Source organism: Salvelinus namaycush, chromosome 4 (assembly GCF_016432855.1).
Source record: "Salvelinus namaycush isolate Seneca chromosome 4, SaNama_1.0, whole genome shotgun sequence".
In the NCBI taxonomy this organism is placed as follows: domain Eukaryota; kingdom Metazoa; phylum Chordata; class Actinopteri; order Salmoniformes; family Salmonidae; genus Salvelinus; species Salvelinus namaycush.
Window position 1 is genome coordinate 10,630,074 of NC_052310.1, and position 23,925 is coordinate 10,653,998.

A 23,925-nucleotide genomic window follows, 5' to 3' on the forward strand; every position below is an offset into this window, starting at 1 on the left:
TTTGATATTTGACATTCTGTATTGAAGATAAGAACTGTCAGAAGCTACTTCTCAAATATTATGACATAAAAGCCATGAACACTTAAGCAAGGCACTAAACCCTAAGTGCTCTTGTTAGTCGCTCTGGTTAAAAGCGTCTGCTAAATTACTCAAATGTAAACGTGCACCAGCTGGCTGTAGCTGCCAATGCATGGGGAGAAAGGCATCTTATGTTAACACTAAAAGCTGACTTCATCCAAATCAATTTCATCATTTCCTGCGTGTGACATCATCGGGTCCTTGCAATAAAGGGCAACAGCAGGGCCTCCGGGAGGAGAGATGCTGTCAATGCAACATTCTCCTCGGTCTTCCTCGATGATCTATTTCAGTAGTGGAGACTGGAGGAAACTCCAGTTCCAACCACTTACACAGTCATTGAGAAATCACAGAAGGCATGCTAAAGGCACTGTGTATGCAGATCAGTACTGTACTTGAGGACGTGTGTTGAATGAGTATTTGTGGTCAAACAGATGTTTCCATCTGAATCACTACAGTTGATCACTGGGTGGGAAATCTTCATTCGGGGATGACGATGTCCTTTGTTATTGTTGCGGCATCCTAAGGGTTTGCCTGCTCAGAATGGGGGAATTTAATCATGATCCAACCTTTTCTGGAGGAGGCTACTGTATTTCAACATGACCTTCTAGTCAGAGTACACACAAATGGCTCATTTAAGTGTAAATCTATTGGTCTGGCTCATATAAGTGTAAATCTATATTTCTGGCTCAAATAAGTGTACATCTATTGGTCTGGGACGTCAAACGTTTGTTGGTTTTAGAGCAGAAAACCCACTAGTGAACCTACAGTATTATACTGTATATTAAACACAAAAAACAGGTTTTAAGATAGAAATCGTCAGGTCTGGAGCTGAAAAATTAAACGCTGGATTACACTCAGCTGTGTAAACAGAAAAAGGGCATAGTGTGATAATGATCAATAAACTGGTGATTTAATATCACCAAGTGGTAATAAATTAATTTAGTGTAAAATACCTGAAGTGTCCAATCACCTGATCCTCATTTGAACATGCATCCAGCAAGTGTCTTTGTTGAACACAGACATCAGTGACAGGAAAAGGGAAGAGGGGGAAGGTGAGATTCTGTGACTGTCAGAGACTGTCACTCAAACCACAGCCCTCGCTCGAATGGCATCTTAAGGGAGGTGGAGGACAGAGAGAGAGAGAGAGAGAGAGAGAGAAAGAGAGAGATAGAGAGAGAGAGGAGCCCACCTCTTTAGAAACTCCATATATTCGGCATGTTTGATGAGGCCTGTCCTCATCATAATGGTCTGGAAACACTGGCGGTCGATGGCCCATAACTTCACATTAGTGAGGGCTGAGGAAGAGACAACAAAAATACATTAGACTGAAAAAATAACGACTGTTAGATCACAGGATGTAACAGTCTTATATAATGACAGAATATCAAGAAACCGGACAATATAACATTTAATCAATAACATTTTGAAATGTAAATCTAATTAAAAACCTGTGCAGTACACTCATACACTCTTAGAACAAAGGGGGAATCTAAAAGAGTTATTCGGCTGTCCCCATGTACTGTGGAAGCCTTTCCACAGAGGATTCTACCTGGAACCCAAAAGGGTTATTCTACGGGGAACGCCGAAAAACCCTTTTGGAACCCTTTTTTCTAAGAGTGTATCATTGTATCACCGAATCTGCTATGCAGATCATCAGTCATACAGTATCCATGGCAACTCCTGTGGTTTAATCCAAGTCAAGTCATTTGGAACCGGAGCAATAATCCTTCATACCACCACCATCGATGTCTACCCATGATTACCATTTATACCACCACCACCATGTCTACCCATGATTACCATGATTACCATTCATACCACCACCACTGATGTCTACCCATGATTACCATTTATACCACCACCACGGATGTCTACCCATGATTACCATTCATACCACCACCACTGATGTCTACCCATGATTACCATTTATACCACCACCACCATTTACATTTAAGTCATTTAGCAGACGCTCTTATCCAGAGCGACTTACAAGTACATACATTCATACATTTTTTGTACTGGCCCCCCGTGGGAATCGAACCCACAACCCTGGCGTTGCAAGCGCCATGCTCTACCAACTGAGCCACACGGGACCACCACGGATGTCTACCCATGATTACCATTCATACCACCACCACCATGTCTACCCATGATTACCATTCATACCACCACCACGGCTGTCTACCCATGATTACCATTTATACCACCACCACCATGTCTACCCATGATTACCATGTATACCACCACCAATGTCTACCCATGATTACCATTCATACCACCACCACGGATGTCTACCCATGATTACCATTCATACCACCACCACCAATGTCTACCCATGATTACCATTCATACCACCACCACTGATGTCTACCCATGATTACCATTTATACCACCACCACCATGTCTACCCATGATTACCATTTATACCACCACCACTGATGTCTACCCATGATTACCATTCATACCACCACCACGGATGTCTACCCATGATTACCATTTATACCACCACCACTGATGTCTACCCATGATTACCATTCATACCACCACCACTGATGTCTACCCATGATTACCATTCCCCTGTACGTTTTCCATGGCAAAGCATCAGTTAGCAAGTTTGAAAAAAATAGACTTTTCTTAAAGGGTATATTCTCAAATCATCATCATTATTTAGCATAGCGAGTGCAAAGAGAGATACTAAACTCCTACACACCCACATGACCGCTGTGTTGGATCTTGTCAGTGAACCCAAATTGATTTCCTATAATGGATCATCATCTGTGCTACACAGATGAAGGAGTCTTAGACTGGATGACAGGGGCGACGGAGGAGGAATAGGACATTCCATTTCACCATTCATTATTTATTACTACGGTACAGAGATGGGAATATACAGTATCATGTGAAAGTTCAACGCATTTTGAGGGAATATCCCAAGTTATTATTATTAGATGAAGACGTTAGGACTTCCCTTGGACCCTCGCAGTGTGACAGGGTCCATGACAAGACAAGGCTTTGCAAGATGCTCCATCAGACTTACTGCATTGTTTATGGTAAATGTGACTGTTTGCTAGTAGCAAAATCCCTCGATGTGTAAGTTCATCATTTATGTTTATTAGTTAGATACTTTCTCTATTACGGCATATCTTTATTTACAACAAATATGGTAACATTTCAAAATTAAGGAATTTGGAATTTGAATAAAATGATGTAAAGGTCCTGGATATGCTAATACTGTGCCTTACTTTGGATGAGACAGAGCTGTATTGTCCTACACACTAAAAACAAATGGTTCTGTATAGTGCCAAATAACGGTTCTTCGGCTCGTAACCATAGCGGAACACTTTTTTGTTCTATATGGAACCTTTTTTGAAGATTCTAAATGGAACCTCTATGGTGCTATAAAGAACCCTCTCCTGAAGTTCTATAAAGAACTATTAAAAAAGGTTCTATATATCACCAAAAAAAGTTTGTCATGGTTACAACCCTTTTTGGGGCTACAGTTGAAGTCGGAAGTTTATATACACATAGGTTGGAGTCATTAAAACTCGTTTTTCAACCACACCACAAATTTCTTGTTAACAAACTATAGTTTTGGCAAGTAGGTTAGGACATCTACTTTGTGCATGACAAGTAATGTTTCTAACAATTGTTTACAGACAGATTATTTCACTTATAATTCACTGTATCACAATTCCAGTGGGTCAGAAGTTTACATCCACTACGTTGACTTTGCCTTTAAACAGCATGGAAAATTCCAGAAAATGATGTCATAGCTTTAGAAGCTTCTGATAAGCTAATTGACATCATTTGATTCAATTGGAGGTGTACCTGTGGATGTATTTCAAGGCCTACCTTCAAACTCAGTGCCTCTTTGCTTGACATCATGGGAAAATCAAAAGAAATCAGCCAAGACCTCAGAAAAAGAACTGTAGAACTCTAAAAGTCTGGTTCATCCTTGGGAGCAATTTCCAAACGTCTGAAGGTACCATGTTCATCTGCACAAACAATAGTACGCAAGTATAAACACCATGGGACCACGCAGCCATCACACCGCTCAGGAAGGAGACGCGTTCTGTCTCCTAGAGATGAACGTACTTTGGGGCAAAAAGTGCATATCAATCCCAGAACAACAGCAAAGCACCTTGTGAAGATGCTGGAGTAAACAGGTACAAAAGTATCTATATCCACAGTAAAACGAGTCCTATATCGACATAACCTGATAGGCTGCTCAGCAAGGAAGAAGCCAGACTACGGTTTGCAACTGCACATGGGGACAAAGATTGTACTTTTTGGAGAAATATCCTCTGGTCTGATGAAACAAAAATAGAACTGTTTGGCAATAATGACCATCATTATGTTTGGAGGAAAAAGGGGGAGGCGTGCAAGCCGAAGAACACCATCCCATCCTTGAAGCACGGGGGTGGCCGCATCATGTTGTGGGGGTGCTTTTCTGCAGGAGGGACTGGTGCACTTCACAAAATAGATGGAATCATTAGGAGGAAAATTATGTGGATATATTGAAGCAACATCTCAAGACATCAGTCAGGAAGTTAAAGCTTGGACGCAAATGGGTCTTCCAAATGGACAACAACCCCAAGCACACTTCCAAAGTTGTGGCAAAATGACTTAAGGACAACAAAGTCAAGGTATTGGAGTAGCCATCACAAAGCCCTGACCTCAATCCTATAGAAAATATGTGGGCAGAACTGAAAAAGCGTGTGCAAGCAAGGAGGCCTACAAACCTGACTCCGTTACACCAGCTCTGTGAGGAGGAATGGGCCAAAATTCACCCAACTTATTCTGGGACGCTTGTGGAAGTCTACCTGAAACGTTTGACCCAAGTTAAACAATTTAAAGGCAATGCTACCAAATACTAATTGAGTGTATGTAAACTTCTGACCCACTGGGAATGTGATGAAAGAAATAAAAGCTGAAATAAATCATTCTCTCTACTATTATTCTGACATTTCACATTCTTAAAATAAAGCGGTGATCCTAACTGACCTACGACAGGGAATTTTTACTAGGATTAAATGTCAGGAATTGTGGAAAACTGAGTTTAAATGTATTTGGCTAAGGTGTATGTAAACTTCCGACTTCAACTGTATATCTGGGAATCTAATATAAGCCAAATTATACGTAAGATATATTACCACCCATAATAAGACTATACAAGTATCCTATTAAAACGTCTGACTCCATAAAGACGATTTAGCAATATCCAAGAGATTATTTTTGAGTTACAGGATTTATCTCGTTATTAATGATTTGATCAAAAAAAGGCATGAAAGGCATCACATTTGATTCCACTAGAGAAGAAATTCTTCAGTACTGGCAATATATTGGCACACATGAGAAACAAATCCAAGATGATGTTAATTCTGGAGCTTGCTGTGTTTTTAAATGAAAAAAACGAATTGCACATAGCAAACCAGCGATGAACATGCTCGATACCAACTGTAAAGTTCCAGACGACATCAGAGCGCAAAATAAAGCAGTTGCAGTCAGAACTTCAAACATGCGAAAAAGAGCACGGTCTGACTAGGTCACGTATACATGACACACAGAGAGATTTGTTGGAACAGAGCTCAAATAGGCTCCAAAGTGACATATCTGACTCGGATACAGATAGCGGGATGGACACACAGTCCATGTCGCTCTCTAGTGTACGAGTGGGCCAAGCTACTAAAATAGCCTCCATTGCAGCTATTGGGACGTGTACAGAGGCTAATCTCAAACAACCCACAAAGCATTGTTGTGATTTCTGTAAAAAGGCAAGGCATTATGGTCAGACGCTGTTGGAATCTTGTCAGTGGAAATCCTCCTGTACATTTCATGCAGCCTGCCTGCCCGCAGAGCAGAACAACCTATTCTGTTAGATGTTGTCACTGTTGTCACCGAAGCGTTCATACAATGCAGAAATGTTGGGATTTAAAGAGGGGTCGGCCATCTCCATTCTATTTGCAGCATAGGGTATATTTGGAGCTTTCTCCTAAAATGTTGGATGTTAATTATTTTGATGATGATGTGTTAATCATTTCTTCCTTTGTAACTCAATATATTCCGATATATATACTATATTCCTTTGTCATGGCTATATAGGTTACTTTTGTGAATGTGCTTTCTTTGATGTGTAGAGAGTGCAAGACAAATGTTAATGGCTCCTGTTAAGACACAAATAATATTTTGTTGTTCTTTGCGTGGTACATATGGCTATGTCTATCTCTACAGTCATGCCCAAAAGTTTTGAGAATTTGCATATACTCCAGAATGTTATGAAGAGTGATCAGATGAATTGCAATTAATTGCAAAGTCCCTCTTTGCCATGCAAATGAACTGAATCCCCCAAAAACATTTCCACTGCAAAACGTTAACACAGGTGTGAGTGTTGACGAGGACAAGGCTGGAGATCACTCTGTCATGCTGATTGAGTTCGAATAACAGAATGGAAGCTTCAAAAGGAGGGTGGTGCTTGGAATCATTGTTCTTCCTCTGCCAACCATGGTTACCTGCAAGGAAACACATGCCGTCATCATTGCTTTGCACAAAAAGGGCTTCACAGACAAGGATATTGCTGCAAGTAAGATTGCACCAGTCAACCATTTATCAGATCATCAAGAACTTCAAGGAGAGCGGTTCAATTGTTGTGAAGAAGGCTTCAGGGCACCCAAGAAAGTCCAGCAAGCGCCAGGACCGTCTCCTAAATTTGATTCAGCTGCGGGATCGGGGCACCACCAGTACAGAGCTTGCTCAGGAATGGCAGCAGGCAGGTGTGAGTGCATCTGCACGCACAGTGAGACGAAGACTTTTGGAGGATGGCCTGGTGTCAAGGGCAGCAAAGAAGCCACTTCTCTCCAGGAAAAACATCAGGGACAGACTGATATTCTGCAAAAGGTACAGGGATTGGACTGCTGAGGACTGGGGTAAAGTCATTTTCTCTGATGAACCCCCTTTCCGATTGTTTGGGGTATCCGGAAAAAAGCTTGTCCGGAGAAGACAAGGTGAGCGCTACCATCACTCCTGTGTCATGCCAACAGCAAAGCATCCTGAGACCAATCATGTGTGGGGTTGCTTCTCAGCCAAGGGAGTGGGCTCACTCACAATTTTGTCTAAGAACACAGCCATGAATAAAGAATGGTACCATCACATCCTCCGAGAGCAACTTCTCCCAACCAACTAGGAACAGTTTGGTGACGAACAATGCCTTTTCCAGCATGACGGAGCACCTTGCCATAAGGCAAAAGTGATAACTAAGTGGCTCGGGGAACAAAACATCAATACTTTGGGTCCATGGCCAGGAAACTCCCCAGACCTTAATGCCATTGAGAACTTGTGGTCAATCCTATAGAGACGAGTGGACAAACAAAAACCCACAAATTCTGACAAACTCCAAGCATTGATTATGCAAGAATGGGCTGCCATCAGTCGGGATGGCCCAGAAGTTAATTGACAGCATGCCAGGGCGGATTGCAGAGGTCTTGAAAAAGAAGGGTCAACACTGCAAATATTGACTCTTTTCATCAACTTCATATAATTGTCAATAAAAGCCTTTGACACTTATGAAATGCTTGTAATTATACTTCAGTATTCCATAGTAACGTCTGACAAAAATATCTAAAGACACTGAAGCAGCAAACTTTGTGAAAATTAATATTTGTGTCATTCTCAAAAATTTTGACTGTATGTATAGATCTGCTACGAAAAGTAATTGCCTTGTTTCTCACAAAATGGCCTTCACCATTGGTATGCTAATATTCGGTACTGTAAACAGAGATGCTACATGTAATTTTCAAATTGCTTGTGAACCAGTTGCATTAATTTTTTAACCTAAAATCATGAAATGTTCTTGATTATTTCATAAATCTGGTTATTTTGTTATTTTCTAGGCAAATCAATGTTCTCTCAAAGGGATGAGAGTTTGAGAGTTTTATTTCAAATATACTGTTTTTATGATGCAGTGATCTCTGATCATCTTTTATATTCATCTGACTGATTTGATAAAATCACATATGAAGTTGCTAATTTACCAAACCAATTAGATGAACAGACTATTTTATGTTCATTGAAATATGAATTAATCTGTGATGTCTTGGTTTACCTTCAGTACTGTGTTTTTCTCTCACAAGAAGAATGAAGCATTCCTTTCTAGCAGGGAAGGTAGGGAAGGTGTACCTAAGGACATTTGCCTGTCTAAAGAATGACAATGCTACCCGCAAAAAGGACACTCCTGAAATGATGCTGCTAGGATCATGAACTGCTGGTCTGACGATTGTGAGTACAGTGCTGTCCGTCTGGTTTGGAACACTTCTGTCTGATCCAGAATCCGATGTGTTCAGGGAAGGATTATGTAGTGTGGCCCAGCCCCCGAAGTGACTCTTATCAACTGTAAGCAAGGTTTCCTCTGTGTTGTCATAGGAACGCTGCATTATCTCTCCAACCCCTTCGTATCACACGTCTGGGAAGCAGAGGTTCAGTTGTTTTTACATCTTGTTGGTCTGATATCTGATTGGAGGTTAACTTCACAGTAATACTATTGGTCAACTCAGATTTTTTTATCCAAATAACTCAGATGTTATAAAAAGGGTCTCAGATTCATTGTCTCTTTCTCTTTGTTCCTAACCAACAGTGGTGAGATTCTCTTTCTCCCTCTACTCCAGGGACTGTCAGGCTATGATTTCTCTCTCTTTCTCCCTCTGATGATGACTAGAATAATGTATTTTAACGAAAAGTATTGTCTTGTAACTTAAGCTTCATTACTTGTATAATGTTATCATTCATTTTACAATGATATTAAATATCTGGCTTTGATATAGACAATTCTTATTCCTTTATCAACCTTCCAATTCCTGTAACTCAGCTATAGTCTCTTGGATATTGCTAAATCATCTTTATCAAATCAAACTTTATTTGTCACGCACCGAATACAACAAGTGTAGACCTTACCAAAATGCTTACTTACAAGCTCTTAACCAACAGTGCAGTTCAAGAAGAGTAAAGAAAATATTTACCAAATAAACTAAAGTAAAAAATAATAAAAAGTAACACAATAACATAACAATAACGAGGCTATATACAGGGGGTACCAGTACCGAGTCAGTGTGCGGGGGTGCAGGTTAGAGGTAATTTGTACATGTAGGTAGGGGTGAAGTGACTATGCATAGACAATTAACAGCGTGTAGCAGCAGTGTATAAAACAAATGGGGGGTCAATGTAATAGTCCGGTGGCCATTTGATTAGTTGTTCAGCAGTCTTATGGCTTGGGGATAGAAGCTGTTAAGGATCCTTTTGGTCCTAGACTTGGCGCTCCGGCACCGCTTGCCGTGCGGTAGCAGAGAAAACAGTCTATGACTTGGGTGACTGGAGTCTCTGACAATATTATGGGCTTTTCCTATGACACCCATGTGAAGACACTTGCCAGTTGGTCTAGCCTTTAGCTCGATGCGGATGTTGCCTGTAATCCATGGCTTCTGGTTGGGATATGTACATACGGTCATTGTGGGGACGACGTCGTCGATGCACTTATTGATGAAGCCAATGACTGAGGTGGTATACTCCTCAATGCCATTGGATGAATCTCGGAACATATTCCAGTCTGTGCTAGCAAAACAGTCCTGTAGCGTAGCATCCGCATCATCTGACCACTTCCGTATTGAGCGAGTCACTGGTACTTCCTGCTATAGTTTTTGCTTGTAAGCAGGAATCAGGAGGATATAATTATGGTCAGAGGGCGGGGGAGAGCTTTGTATGCATCTCTGTGTGTGGACTAAAGGTGGTCTAGAGCTTTTTTCCCTCTGGCTGCACATGTGACACATGCTGGTAAAAATTTGGTAAAACTTATTTAAATTTGCCTGCATTAAAGTCCCCGGCCACTAGGAGCGCCGCTTCTGGGTGAGCATTTTTTTGTTCGCTTTTTTCTTGTTCGCCTTATAGAGTTCGTTGAGTGCGGTCTTAGTGCCAGCATTGGTCTGTGATGGTAAATAGACGGCTACGAATTATATAGATGAGAACTCTCTTGATAGATAGTGTGGTCTACAGCTTATCATAAGGTACTCTACCTCAGGCGAGTCAGATAAACATGTTAATGGGTTAATTAGTCTTTGTATGGGTCGCATGTGAGGTTAATAGGCTAATTGCATAGTCTTAATATGGGTCGCATGTGAGGTGTCTAGAATAGTCATATACACTACCATTCAAAAGTTCGGTCTTCACTTATGAATGTCCTTGTTTTTGAAAGAATATCTAAAAATGTTATCCATTAAAATAACATCAAATTGATCAGAAATGTTGTAAATGACTATTGTAGCTGGAAATGGCTGTTTTTTTATGGAATATCTACATAGGCGCACAGACGCCCATTATCAGCAACCATCACACCTGTGTTTCAATGGCACGTTGTGTTAGCTAATCCAAGTTTATCATTTTAAAAGGCTAATTGACCATTAGAAAACCCTTTTGCAATTATGTTAGCACAGCTGAAATCTGTTCTGATTAAAGAAGCAACAAAACGGATCTTCTTTAGACTAGTTTAGTATCATTTGTGGGTTCGATAACAGGCTCAAAATGGCTAGAAACAAAGAACTTTCTTCTGAAACTCGTCAGTCCATTCTTGTTCTGAGAAATGAAGGCTAACAGACACCTCACAAGTCCTGGCAGCTTCATTAAATAGTACCCGCAAAACACCAGTCTCAACGTCAAAAGAGAAGAGGCGACTCGGGATGCTGGCCTTCTAGGCAGAGTTGCAAAGAAAAAGCCATAAGCATTCAGACCCTTTGCTCAGTACTTTGATGAAGCACCTTTGGCAGCGATTACAGCCTCGAGTCTTCTTGGGTATGATGCTACAACACCTGTATTTGGGGAGTTTTTCCCATTCTTCACTGCAGATCCTCTCAAGCTCTGTCAGGTTGGTTGAGGAGCGTTGTTGCACACCTATTTTCAGGTCTCTCAAGAGATGTTTGATCGGGTTCAAGTCCGGGGTCTGGCTGGCCCACTCAAGGCCATTCAGAGACTTGTTCCAAAGCCACTCCTGTGTTGTCTTGGCTGTGTGCTTAGGGTTGTTGTTCTGTTGGAAGGTGAACCTTTGCCTCAGTCGGAGGTCCTGAGCGCTCTGGAGCAGGTTTTCATCAAGGATCACTCTGTACTTGCCTCCGTTCATCTTTCCCTCGATCCTGACTAGTCCCCCAGTCTCTGCTCGCTTAATCCGGAACCCAGTCACACCAATGTGTCGGAGGAAACACCATACAACTGGCGACCGAAGTCAGTGTACATGGGCCCAGCCCACCACAGGAATCACTAGAGCGCAATGGGACAAGGAAATCCCTGCCGGGCAAACCTTCCCCTAACCCAGACAACGCTGGGCCAATTGTGTGCCGCCTCATGGGTCTCGCGGCCGGCTGTGACACAGCCTGGGATCGAACCCGGGTCTGTAGCGACGCCTCTAGCACTGTGAGGAAGGGCCTTAGTCCGCTGCACCACTCGGGAGGCCCATGCCTGCAATTTTTTATGAACTTTGCTAGCTAATGGCAACATTGCCATTTCTCTAAAATACATTTGACGACGTCATAATAATATTATCATCATGAAATACTAATAATTTGCCTACTTTAGCAATCTCATCGTATTTCCAGGCCACTATAGTGTAATTTAGACGAAACCGCCATTATCCCCCGTTCAGAATGACTGCGCATCAGTCGAAGCCAGCAAATTGGCACAAGTTACCACGCGGTTCACTCTTCTCTGTAATTTCACTTAAGTTTTCAGCCATTAAAGAGCTGGGGAGTTCTAAGGTGCACAACCCGACCCTGACAGAGCCAATTAATAAATTGTCCAATCAGGATGCACCAAATAGCACAAAAACCCAGCTAAATAATTCTAAATATCAGGATGTTATTGAAATAAACCATAAATAGACACACGATCAGCCTCCAGTGCAAAGTGAAAACTGGACCCTGTTGTTTAGATCAATGACTTACTCTGTCAACACCTATTTCACTCTATCCTACCCCTCCTCCTATTCTCCTATTCTCTCTTTCTCCTAATATCTCACTCTCTCTCCACAAGGTTTCTGTCAGGGATTGGTCCACATCCTCACCTTTCTTTCCCTGCTCTGCTTCATCCAGCTCCTCTGGCACAAACGAGACGAGGTCACAGTTAAATCTAAAAGCTGCTTTTCAATTATAGTGTCATTCTTGAGTCAGCCCTCACTGCAATTTGTAAAAGATGAAAGAATAGGAAATCAGCAGATGAAAAAAAGATTGGATCCAACGTGTAACAAAAGATTTGGTCATGTGGAATATTACAATGATTATGGAAAATGATTCGCTAATGGATGATAATCACTATGGGCCATAGGGTCCTATTCAAACATTTGTTTGAATTCTCTCAGAATTATAAAATGACAGTGTTGTTTGACTTGTATTCATGTTGGGAAGTCACTCACTTGAGAAAAGGTGATAATAAATTGATAGTCCCTTTTCCGGTCCTAGCTGCCTCCCAGACACTATTCCCCTTACGGGAAAACCACATGAATTTCTCTTGATCTTATGTGAAGTTAATGTGATAACGTGTGACAACATGTAAAAGCAACTTGTGATAACATGAAACATATGGTTTCACACCTGAACAACTGACCTGACATGTATTCACAAGTGAAACTGCAAATTTCACGTGCTTTTATGTAAGGTAATTCAATGGTATGGGGATTGTAAGGTAAGTGGTACGCTGTTCAGATAAAATAGTGTAAACATATTTCATCGGTGACAATATGCCTACATTTGACATTATCACTTAACAATGACTTTTCAATATAACCTCACCTGGGATTTGAACTCACAACCTTGGATTACGCTGATCTTTCTGCTATGCCACAAAGTCTGTAGTATTCTCAGACGTCCTCTACACGTTCATTACCTATAATATATCTCTGCACTAAACACAAGAGTGCCATCTGCACTGATATTTTAATTATCAGTTAATCAGACTATTCTCTCATGGATTTAATTGACTTATTTCAGTCAATGGAGTGGTTTTTGTATCGTCTAATGTTGGTAGGGCACATTTTTGTGTTTTAATGTTACTCCTGAATCACTATGATAAATATAATAATTTTTCTTGAGTGTTTTAACAAAGCTGAAATTGTAGGAGTACAGGTGAGATCAGTAATTTACAGTGCCTTGTGAAAGTATTCACCCCCTTGGCATTTTTTCTATTTTGTTGGCTTACAACCTGGAATTAAAAGAGATTTTTTGGGGCGTTTGTATCCTTTGATTTAGACAACATGCCTACCACTTTGAAGATGCAAAATATTTTTTATTGTGAAACAAGCAAGAAATAAGACAAAAAAACAGACAACTTGAGTGTGCATAACTATTCACCCCTCCAAAGTCAATACTTTGTAGAGCCACCTTTTCCAGCAATTACAGCTGCAAGTCTCTTGGGGTATGTCGCTATAAGCTTGGCACATCTAGCCACTGGGATTTTTGCCCATTCTTCAAGACAAAACTGCTCCAGCTCCTTCAAGTTGGATGGGTTCCGCTGGTGTACAGCAATCTTTAAGTCATACCATAGATTCTCAATTTGATTGAGGTCTGGGCTTTAACTAGGCCATTCCCAGACATTTAAATGTTTCCTCTTAAACCACTCAATTGTTGCTTTAGCAGTATGCTTAGGGCCATTGTCCTGCTAGAAGGTGAACCTCCGTCCCAGTCTCAAATCTCTGGAAGACTGAGACAGGTTTCCCTCAAGAATTTCCCTGTATTTAGCGCCATCCATCATTCCTTAAATTCTGACCAGTTTCTCAGTCCCTGCCGATGAAAAACATCCCCTCAGCATGATGCTGCCACCACCATGCTTCACTGTGGGGATGGTGTTCTCGGGGTGATGAGAGGTGTTGGGTTCGCGCCAGACATAGCGTTTTCCTTGATGGCCAAAAAGCTCAATTTTAGTCTCATCTGACCAGAGTACCTTCTTCCATATGTTTGGGGAGTCTCCCACATGCCTTTTGGCAAACACCAAACGTGTTTGCTTATTTTCTTCTTTAAGCAATGGCTTTTTTTCTGGCCAATCTTCAGTAAAACGCAGCTCTGTGAAGCTTTGCAGCTCCTTCAGGGTTATCTTTGGTCTCTTTGTTGCCTCTCTGAGTAATTCCCTCCTTGCCTGGTCCATGAGTTTTGGTGGGCGGCCCTCTCTTGGCAGGTTTGTTGTGGTGCCATACTCTTTCCATTTTTTAATAATGGATTTAATAGTGCTCCGTGGGCTGTTCAAAGTTTCTGATATTTTTTATAACCCAACCCTGATCTGTACTTCTCCACAACTTTGTCCCTGACCTGTTTGGAGAGCTCCTTGGTCTTCATGGTGCCGCTTGCTTGGTGGTGCACCTTGCTTAGTGGTGTTGCAGACTCTGGGGCCTTTCAGAACAGGTGTATATATACTGAGATCATGTGAGATCATGTGACATTTAGACTGCAAACAGGTGGGCTTTATTTAACTAATTATGTGACTGCTGAAGGTAATTGGTTGCACCAGATCTTATTTAGGGGCTTCATAGCAAAGGGGGTGAATACATATGCACGCACCACTTTTCAGTTCTTTATTTGTTCGAATTTTTTGAAACAAGTAATTTTTTTCATTTCACTTCACCAATTTGGACTATTATGTGTATGTCCATTACATGAAATCCATATAAAAATCCATTCAAATTACTTTTTTCCGATTGGAAATCAAAAGAAATTAGATTGGATCGTATGGGTTTTCGATAAGATCATTTTGTCACCCCAATCAGAATCCTATTTTTTCTTAATTTAACCTATTAAACTATATGGTAATGGCTGGAGCGGAATAGGTGGGATGGTATCGAATACATCAAACAAATGGTTTCCATATTTTTGGTGACATTCCATTCACTCCATTTTGGCCATTATTATGAGCAGTTTTCCCCTGAGCAGCATCCTGTATTCTATATTCATTTATGTTTCATTCACCTGTGAGAAAGCCTGTCCCTTTAAGAGTGACTAATGACATCATAGATAGCGCTACATGGCAGTGTTAATTAACTCCCAAATTCACCTTGCCACCGGTGGCTGTGCAGAGAATCTCCAGTTTTCTAACATTATTGTTCTAACAGCTTTATCCTTCACTGTGCGTGAATTCAAGAACTGTGAGTACAGTATTTCTTTCCTTATTTTTCCTGACAAAGTCGTCAATGTTTCTAGTCATATTTTCGTTATTGTACCGCATTTTATGCACTGGTTTTTATGCTAGCTAAAAAACTACTGTTAGCCACATTTTACCTGATCGCTGACTAGCTAGCTAAGTTGTTGCCATTTATATGTCGTTTTGGAGTCACTGTATTGTTATAGCAGATTATAAAGTTTTTTTCTTGTTTGGTCTTGCTAAATACAGTATACATGCCCTATTATATGCAAGACCACCCCGTTTTCATGATTTCTGGTAGATTCTCCAAATAAATGAATTACATCACGTTTTTGATCTCATTCAGCAGTTTTTACCTAATTAAGTAGAATACTATTGGAACTTGATGTTGAAAGTTACATAAATATTCCTAAAACATAAGTTGAAAATGATGCTTCCCATTGACAAATAGTATTTGATATATTGAAAACCTAAACCTAAAATATACCACCTACACATACACGTGCCACAAAGGTAATCCTATTGCTTGGATTTTTTTAAACAAACGTCTTATAAACTGCATATGCACAAACAAAAAAAGTTGTTTTGACAAGTGGTAATTAATCACTCATATTGATTAGGGGGAATCAGGTTTTATGCACTGTTTAAACCAACACAGCTCGAAAACCACATGGAAACTGGAAATATTGTTTACATCGTTCGTTAGAGGACAACCTGCTGAAAACAACCTGCTACATTTATGAGTGATGCATTTTGCTTTGGGGGTGAGGCCAAAACAGAAAGAGAAAGACTTATTTTCAATCACTCATATTGATATCACGTTGAACTCAATAGAATGAGAGGAGGGAGTCGGGTTGCTCGTCCTGTTCAAACTAAACTTACTAAAAAAAGCACACGGAATCTGAGCAATATGTATATCACTGGTTAGAGGACAATTTGTAGAAAACAGCCAGCTACATTGAGGATTGTTTCAAGTGGGTCGCCAATGCGGAAAGATCAACACTATTTTGTCAATCACACATATCGATATAAATTTGAAATCAATAGAGCCGGGGCAAACGTTTGGGGGTGTATGTGCTGTTTAAACTAACATTATTCAAAGGCCACACTGAATCTGAGAATAATTGTCATATCACTGGTTAGGAGAGAATTTGCTGAAGACTCATCTAAATTCTAGAATGTCAGATGGACATTTTTGGAGGCTGCCGAAACAGAGAAGGAAACAAATCAGTTGCTTTGTTATTTAACTTCAACAAATCACGATCCGCCATAGGATATCAACAGTGACAGTGGCTGTTATTTGAGTGATCGTTGACTCTCAAATCCATGCGAGGCCAGAGACTATTATACAGAAAGCACACAAATTTTCCCTGCCATTTGAGTTTGAAAATGACAATAGAAGTCCTAAGACTGCCACCGTGTATGACAAAATCAACGATAAAAAACAATGATATTGATCTGTTTTAAGCAATCCGTTTTGTGTCATTGTGATTTCTATAAACATTTATACTAACATCACAAATATGAGGTAAAAAAGAATGTGTAATTATGCTCAATTCGATGTGGTCAAAATGTGTGGTTGTCTAATGTAGTAACACATACTGTCCACATCCAGGAAATTAGCGCAATATAAAATAATCTAATATGTAAAACTAAATCAACATTTCAATTTGGGCTGCCAGTTTACACATATTTCTCAGTAGTTTAACCATTTTCAGAGTAAAAAATGCTATTATGCATAATTTAACCGGGCGCTCTAGAAAGAGCTCCCACAAGCCTGTTCGTTCGCCCTGCCTACTTATTATAACCTATCAAGCCATAGTATTGATATTATTCTATCCTTTGTTATTTCAGACAACAGTGTATGGACACCACAATTGGATAAATACAGCTTTATTGGACAATCTCTCAGCTAACTATGACATAGAAACCTGAACATTTACTGTATGTTAAACTGCAATCAAGATTAAAGACCAGTAAACTGAGGAACAGCCTCTCTCCTGCACAATCTGCATATCCTTTGTCTATTCACACCATTGATAAATCCCTGAAGTTCTCAAATTATTCAACACAACACCATAATATAGGAGTGATTCAAGGCTGCTTTCAGTACACTTTCAGTCAGACCAATAGAAACATCTGATTTTGGAAACAGTCCTATTGGAGTTCTATAGGATTCTATCCTATAGGATTCCAATACAATAATATGAAAGAAAGATCTTATCAGATTTTGGAACCAGTCCTACTGGACTCCTATGGGGTAGGTTCCAAAATCTGATAGAAATTTCTATTTGATTTTTAAAATTGTAATCCTAAAGGATTTTTTGACGAGGGTGGTTTCACATAATTTCATATGTAAAATGTAACATAATAATAAAATGTTCCATGTGCAAAACGTAGAAATTTCACATGAAATCGTGTGATTTTCCACATGTGAAATCATGTTGTTGTGCTGTAAGGGTCTCTTCTCTCTACCCAGCTATTGGACAAAGGGCCTTCATTCTGAGAGTTACATTTTTTTTTAACTAAGAAGTATGTTCCTCAGCAAACAGCATGTAATTGTCTTCACCTGGTTTGTTTGTGGTAGTTGGCAGCTTATTATCCGCACTACAAAACCGGGCCCCTTACAAACAAAACAAACTCAAGCGAACAATGCAAGCACACAATGTAGCTTTAATGCCCTCATTTTGAATACAGAAATGAGGCAAAATCAAAACAAAATGATTGTCGAATATAATAATATAATACCACTCTTCCAGTACATTTAAGCCAAAGATGGGAATTACAAAGACATTTGGAACAAAGAAGAAAGAAAACAACATTTCAAATGAGGCACACAAGCAGCAGTAGCAAGCAAAATTGGGATCTCGGCAGGACTGTCTGTCTGCATGATAGGTGCCAAAAACCATCCAAGGCTGGGGGTCCACCTCACTGCAGTAGCACCAGCCAACCCAATTACAGCTCAGGGTTAAACTCTGTTCTCTGGCTGAGTACAGAGACATCAGCTCTTTAACCACTCTTATTGATTCTGCCAGGATGTCCATTAATTCCCCTGCCACCACTGTCAGGCCTGGGATAGGGAGCTAGGGAGATCTACTACTGTGGCTCGAGCATTGTCTTCCCCCCCCCCCCCCCCCCCCGACTTGGCGTTTGAACTGTGTCTTTGCCCCATGGTGTCAAAGAGGAATGAGGGAAAGAAGGAGGGAGAAGAGGGAGCAGAGCAGGGTCAATGACTCCCGTCTGGATGTCATGGGCTGCTCTTAGAACACTAGGATAACTCTCAGAACAGCATATGCTCCATGGGTGAATGTTTGGAAACTCTCACAGTTTTCATGCAGTCCTGTCCTGGGAAGACTGTTTCTGAGTGGGGGGAATGCTCTTCTCACAAACAGTTAGTTAAGGGAATGGATGTGATGATGGGGCTGCAGGGCCTTCCAAATAGCCCCAGAGGAGGGTAAGCTATTGAACCACTGCAAGTCCCTCTGGCTCTTCCACTACACACAGAGGGACCAGAAACACTCCATTATTGCCTACCCTTTAGCTGGAATAAAGTTGTATTCTTGGGAATAGTTAAATGGCTGAAAAACTACAATAGCCTTTGCATGCTCATCAAATTGAATGACAATCAAACATTGCGTAACACAATCTAACCAGCGGTAATTAATATTCAGCCAATTCCTCAAGGAGAGAATGATGATTGACATTGGCTCATGTTAGTGTAAATAAAATAAGCCTTGTGTACATTTTCCTGTTATACTGTCAAATCCCAATACGTCTCAACATTCTCCCAGATGACGGGTAATGATGATGATGATTATGCGAGAGCAGGGTGGGTGCGTCCCTGTTTTCAGAGAGAGGAAGGTTTTCAATCTGGAGGTAAATACAACCGTCTCATAAGAGTTACAATGACACTTCCTACTGTGATAAACACGCTCTCTACCACAATAAAGCTGTTGGCTCAGAGTCAGCATGGAGCAGATGTTCGCACATCTATCATCCTCTGTGCTGATCTAGGGTCATGAATATTCAACAGGTGATCATAAAGGCTGAAGTAAACTTGTAGATTTTTTTGCATCCCGAAAAAGGAAAAAATGACAGCAACCCCCAATCAGTCATCTTTTGGTGTTGCTGATTGCTGACATTTTGTTTTTTTGTAAGGCTAGAGAACTACAATGTTGACCTTTTATTGGAAGGCTAGAGAACTACAATGTTGACCTTTTTTGGAAGGCTAGAGAACTACAATGTTGACTTTTTATTGGAAGGCTAGAGAACTACAATGTTGACCTTTTTTGGAAGGCTAGAGAACTACAATGTTGACCCTTTTTGGAAGGCTAGAGAACTACAATGTTGACCTTTTTTGGAAGGCTAGAGAACTACAATGTTGACCTTTTATTGGAAGGCTAGAGAACTACAATGTTGACCTTTTATTGGAAGGCTAGAGAACTACAATGTTGACCTTTTATTGGAAGGCTAGAGAACTACAATGTTGACCTTTTATTGGAAGGCTAGAGAACTACAATGTTGACCTTTTATTGGAAGGCTAGAGAACTACAATGTTGACCTTTTATTGGAAGGCTAGAGAACTACAATGTTGACCTTTTATTGGAAGGCTAGAGAACTACAATGTTGACCTTTTATTGGAAGGCTAGAGAACTACAATGTTGACCTTTTATTGGAAGGCTAGAGAACTACAATGTTGACCTTTTATTGGAAGGCTAGAGAACTACAATGTTGACCTTTTATTGGAAGGCTAGAGAACTACAATGTTGACCTTTTTTGGAAGGCTAGAGAACTACAATGTTGACCTTTTATTGGAAGGCAAGAGAACTACAATGTTGACCTCCCGGGTGGCGCAGTGGTCTAGGGCACTGCATCGCAGTGCTAGCTGCGCCACCAGAGTCTCTGGGTTCGCGCCCAGGCTGGGCTGGGTTCGCGCCCAGGCTCTGTCGCAGCCGGCCGCAACCGGGAGGTCCGTGGGGCAACGCACAATTGGCATAGCGTCGTCCGGGTTAGGGAGGGTTTGGCCGGTAGGGATATCCTTGTCTCAGTATGTAAAATGTAATAAAATGTATGCACTCTACTGTAAGTCGCTCTGGATAAGAGCGTCTGCTAAATGACTAAAATGTAAAAAATGTTGACCTTCTATTGGAAGGCTAGAGAACTACAATGTTTACCCAGATAAGCACCACATACCCATAGAAACCGGTGGTAGTGCCAGCATACCTACTGTACATACTTCCTTAACTTATATACCTCAACCAGTATAGCTCATTATGGATCGTCTCCATACTCCTACGCTATGACGTGTACCTCATACTTGCAGAGAGCAGTAGATAACACTAAATCATTCAACTGCCTTAACATTAAAGCTCCTCATTTCACCTGTTCTCAAACTAGACATGTAAAGGTTGAAGTAACAGTAGAGCACAGGGTACAAACCACACCAAACCTAGAGACCGAGGGAAGGAAGAAGGAAGACAGAGAGGGATCAGTCAACGTAAATCAGGGCACATCCCTCTATCGATTCTTCCTCTGGTGATGTTATTCATGGCTGAATGGAACAGATTACTGTAGGACCCCTGGCAGCCAGTTATCTTACCCTTAATCCTTATTAAATAGGATGTCAATTCAACCGTCAGCATTTCACTACCTGGATTCTTCTATTAGCAGTTTCTATTAGGTGGCCAATGTTTATGAAAACAATTAGCTCACACCTCATGTTTAACAATCAAGCAGTCTTAATGAAATGGGATTCAACAATCAAAAGCTGTGAGGATGAAAGAGACGTGGCGTATACGACACACAAAGGTCCAGAACACATCTTCTACCTATGCTGTAGAGCAACAAGTCACATTGTCTTAGGACTGGGATATGTATCCGCCAGTCAGAGAGCAACGTCAAAGTGAGCGTCACAGCGGCAACTCTCCGCTGACATCTGGAACGGTTGGTTTACTGTCACTCAGGGACCACGGGCACAACAACCTGGGATGTCTCGGGTAGACGGGGGCACTCACTGTCTCACATCCTCACAGTGCTCTCAAAGTTAATTGTCAAAGCTTAAACGGACGGATGAACAGACACACACAGAAAGACAGACCCACAGATATTGAAATGCTTGGAGAAGCTTGTGATGGGTTCACCTTATGAAACCTCAATAGAAAAAGTTTACCTTAATAGATGAAGGTATGATTGCTTTGGAAAGGGAACCCAACCAATCATGACTGTACACTGACACTAAAACTTACTGTGGCAGAAGGTAGAGGGCTTCACATAAGCCTCAGAATACACATTAGCAAAGAGCAGATGTCGAAAAGAAGCTTCCATTTAGTCTTGCAATCATATCAGATCAATATCTCCTTTTCACAGAGCTGCAGAATATTAGAACATGTCAAAGTGGCTTTTTCATTCCCCTTCCCTTTCTAATGGATGCTATTTTTCAATTAAAAAGAGAAAACCAGACCAACTTCCTCAGCACAGATTAAAGCTATCACTTGAGAGCAGGTGGTGCAGAACAGAGACACAGAGACCGAGAGTGAGACAGAGACAGAGACAGAGACAGAGACAGAGACATAGAGAGCGAGAGCGAGAGAGACATAGAGAGCGAGAGAGGCATAGAGAGCGAGAGAGACATAGAGAGCGAGCGCGAGAGAGCGAGAGAGAGAGAGAGAGAGAGAGAGAGCGATAGACAGAGAGAGAAGAGAGAGAGAGAGAGAGACTCAGTTCCATTAGATGAACTGGGGATTCAATTCAGAGGGAATTATTCTTCCCCAACGACAGATGGTGCTTCTGTGGGTGACGTGCTCCTCATCTCTGAACACAAGTAAACAGGTGAGACAGACTTGGCAGAAGACTTCTTACACAAAACACATTTTCTTCAAAAACTAAAACATGAAAACCATTTAAAAGGAAAAACCCCAAAATAGAAATGCAGAGTATAGACCAACAAACTGTCTGGATTCCCTGACATACTGTATCTATGGAAGTCCTGTATGATAGAACATATAGTGCATTCGGAAAGTATTCAGACCACTTGACATTTTGTTACGTTACAGCCTTATTCTGAAACGGATAAAATAGTTTTTTTTGCTCATCAATCTACACACAATACCCCATAACAACAAAACAAAAACATGTTTTTAGATTTTTTTTGCAAATATATAAAAAAAAATGAAATATCACATTTACATAAGTATTCAGAACCTTTGCACAGTACTTTGTTGAAGCACCTTTGGCAGCGATTACAGCCTTGAGTCTTCTTGGGTGTGACGCTACAAGCTTGGCACACCTGTATTTGGGGAGTTTCTCCCATTCTTCTCTGCATATCCTCTCATGCTCTGTCAGGTTGGATGGGAAGCGTCGCTGCACAGCTATTTTAGGGTATCTTCAGAGATGCTCGATCGGGTTCAAGTCCGGGCTCTGGCTGGACCACTCAAAGACATTCAGAGACTTGTCCTGAAGCCACTCCTGCATTGTCTTGGCTGTGTGCTTAGGGTCGTTGTCCTGTTGGAAGGTGAACCTTTGCCACAGCTGCTGAAAAATATCCTCACAGCATGATGCTGCCACCACCATGCTTCACTGTAGGGATGGTGCCAGGTTTCCTCCAGACGTGATGCTTGGCAATCACACCAAAGAGTTCAATTTTGGTTTCATCAGACCAGAGAATCTTGTTTCTCATGGTCAGAGAGTCCTTTATGTGCCTCTTGGCAAACTCCAAGCGGGCTGCCGTGTGCCTTTCACTGAGGAGTGGCTTCCGTCTGGCCGCTCTACCATAAAGGCCTGATTGGTGGAGCGCTGCAGAGATGGTTGTCCTTCTGGAAGGTTCTCCCATTTCCACAGAGGAACTCTGGAGCTCTGTTAGAGTGACCATCGGGTTCTTGGTCACCTTCCTGAACAAGGCCTTTCTCCCCCGATTGCTCAGTTTGGCCCGGGGCGGCCAGCTCTAGGAAGAGTCTTGGTGGTTCTAAACTTCTTCAACTTAAGAATGATGGAGGCCACTGTGTTTTTGGGGGCCTTCAATGCTGCAGAAATGATTTGGTACCCTTCGCCAGGCCTGTGCCTCGACACAATCCTGTCTCAGAGCTCTATGGAAAATTCCTTGGCCCTAACGACTTGGTTTTTGCTCGAACATGCACTGTCAAATGTGGGACCTTTATATAGACAGCTGTGTGCCTTTCCAAATCATGTCCAATCAATTGAATTTACATCTCAAGTGTGATCAATGGAAACAGGACGTACCTGAGCTCAATTTCGAGTCCCATAGCAAAGTTTCTGATTACTTACGTAAATAAGGTATCTTTTTTTTCTTCATTTATAAATGTGGGAAAAAATGTATAAAAACTGTTTTTTCGCTTTGTTATTATGGGATATTCTGTGTAGATTGATGAGCAAAAATTATTATTTAATCCATTTTAGAATAAGACTGTAAAGTAACAAAATGTGGAAAAAGGGAAGGGGTCGGAAATACTTTCCGAATGCACTGTATAAAGCTACTGTATTGTAACTGAAGGAAATAGAGGTTCGTAAAGGACTCTGTAAAGGACTCTGTAAAGGACTCTGTAAAGGACTCTGTAAAGGACTTTGTAAATGTGTTAAATGACGAGGTGTAAATGGGAAGGAGTGTGTACACACTCGTTTTTAAAGGACAACAAAGGCCCTCTCTCCTGTACTGAACATCACACATTTCCTTGCTTTGGAAGAAGA

General features: G+C 41.1%; 1 protein-coding gene across 1 annotated transcript in view; it reads right to left on the reverse strand.

Moving 5' to 3' along the window:
- Positions 1-23,925, reverse strand: part of LOC120046129 (cGMP-dependent protein kinase 1) — a 187,120-nt gene that overhangs the window by 67,012 nt on the left and 96,183 nt on the right. The window contains exon 4 of the mRNA XM_038991111.1: positions 1,268-1,373. Within this exon, the coding sequence (XP_038847039.1) occupies positions 1,268-1,373 (106 nt within the window). The remainder of the gene's footprint in view (positions 1-1,267; positions 1,374-23,925) is intronic.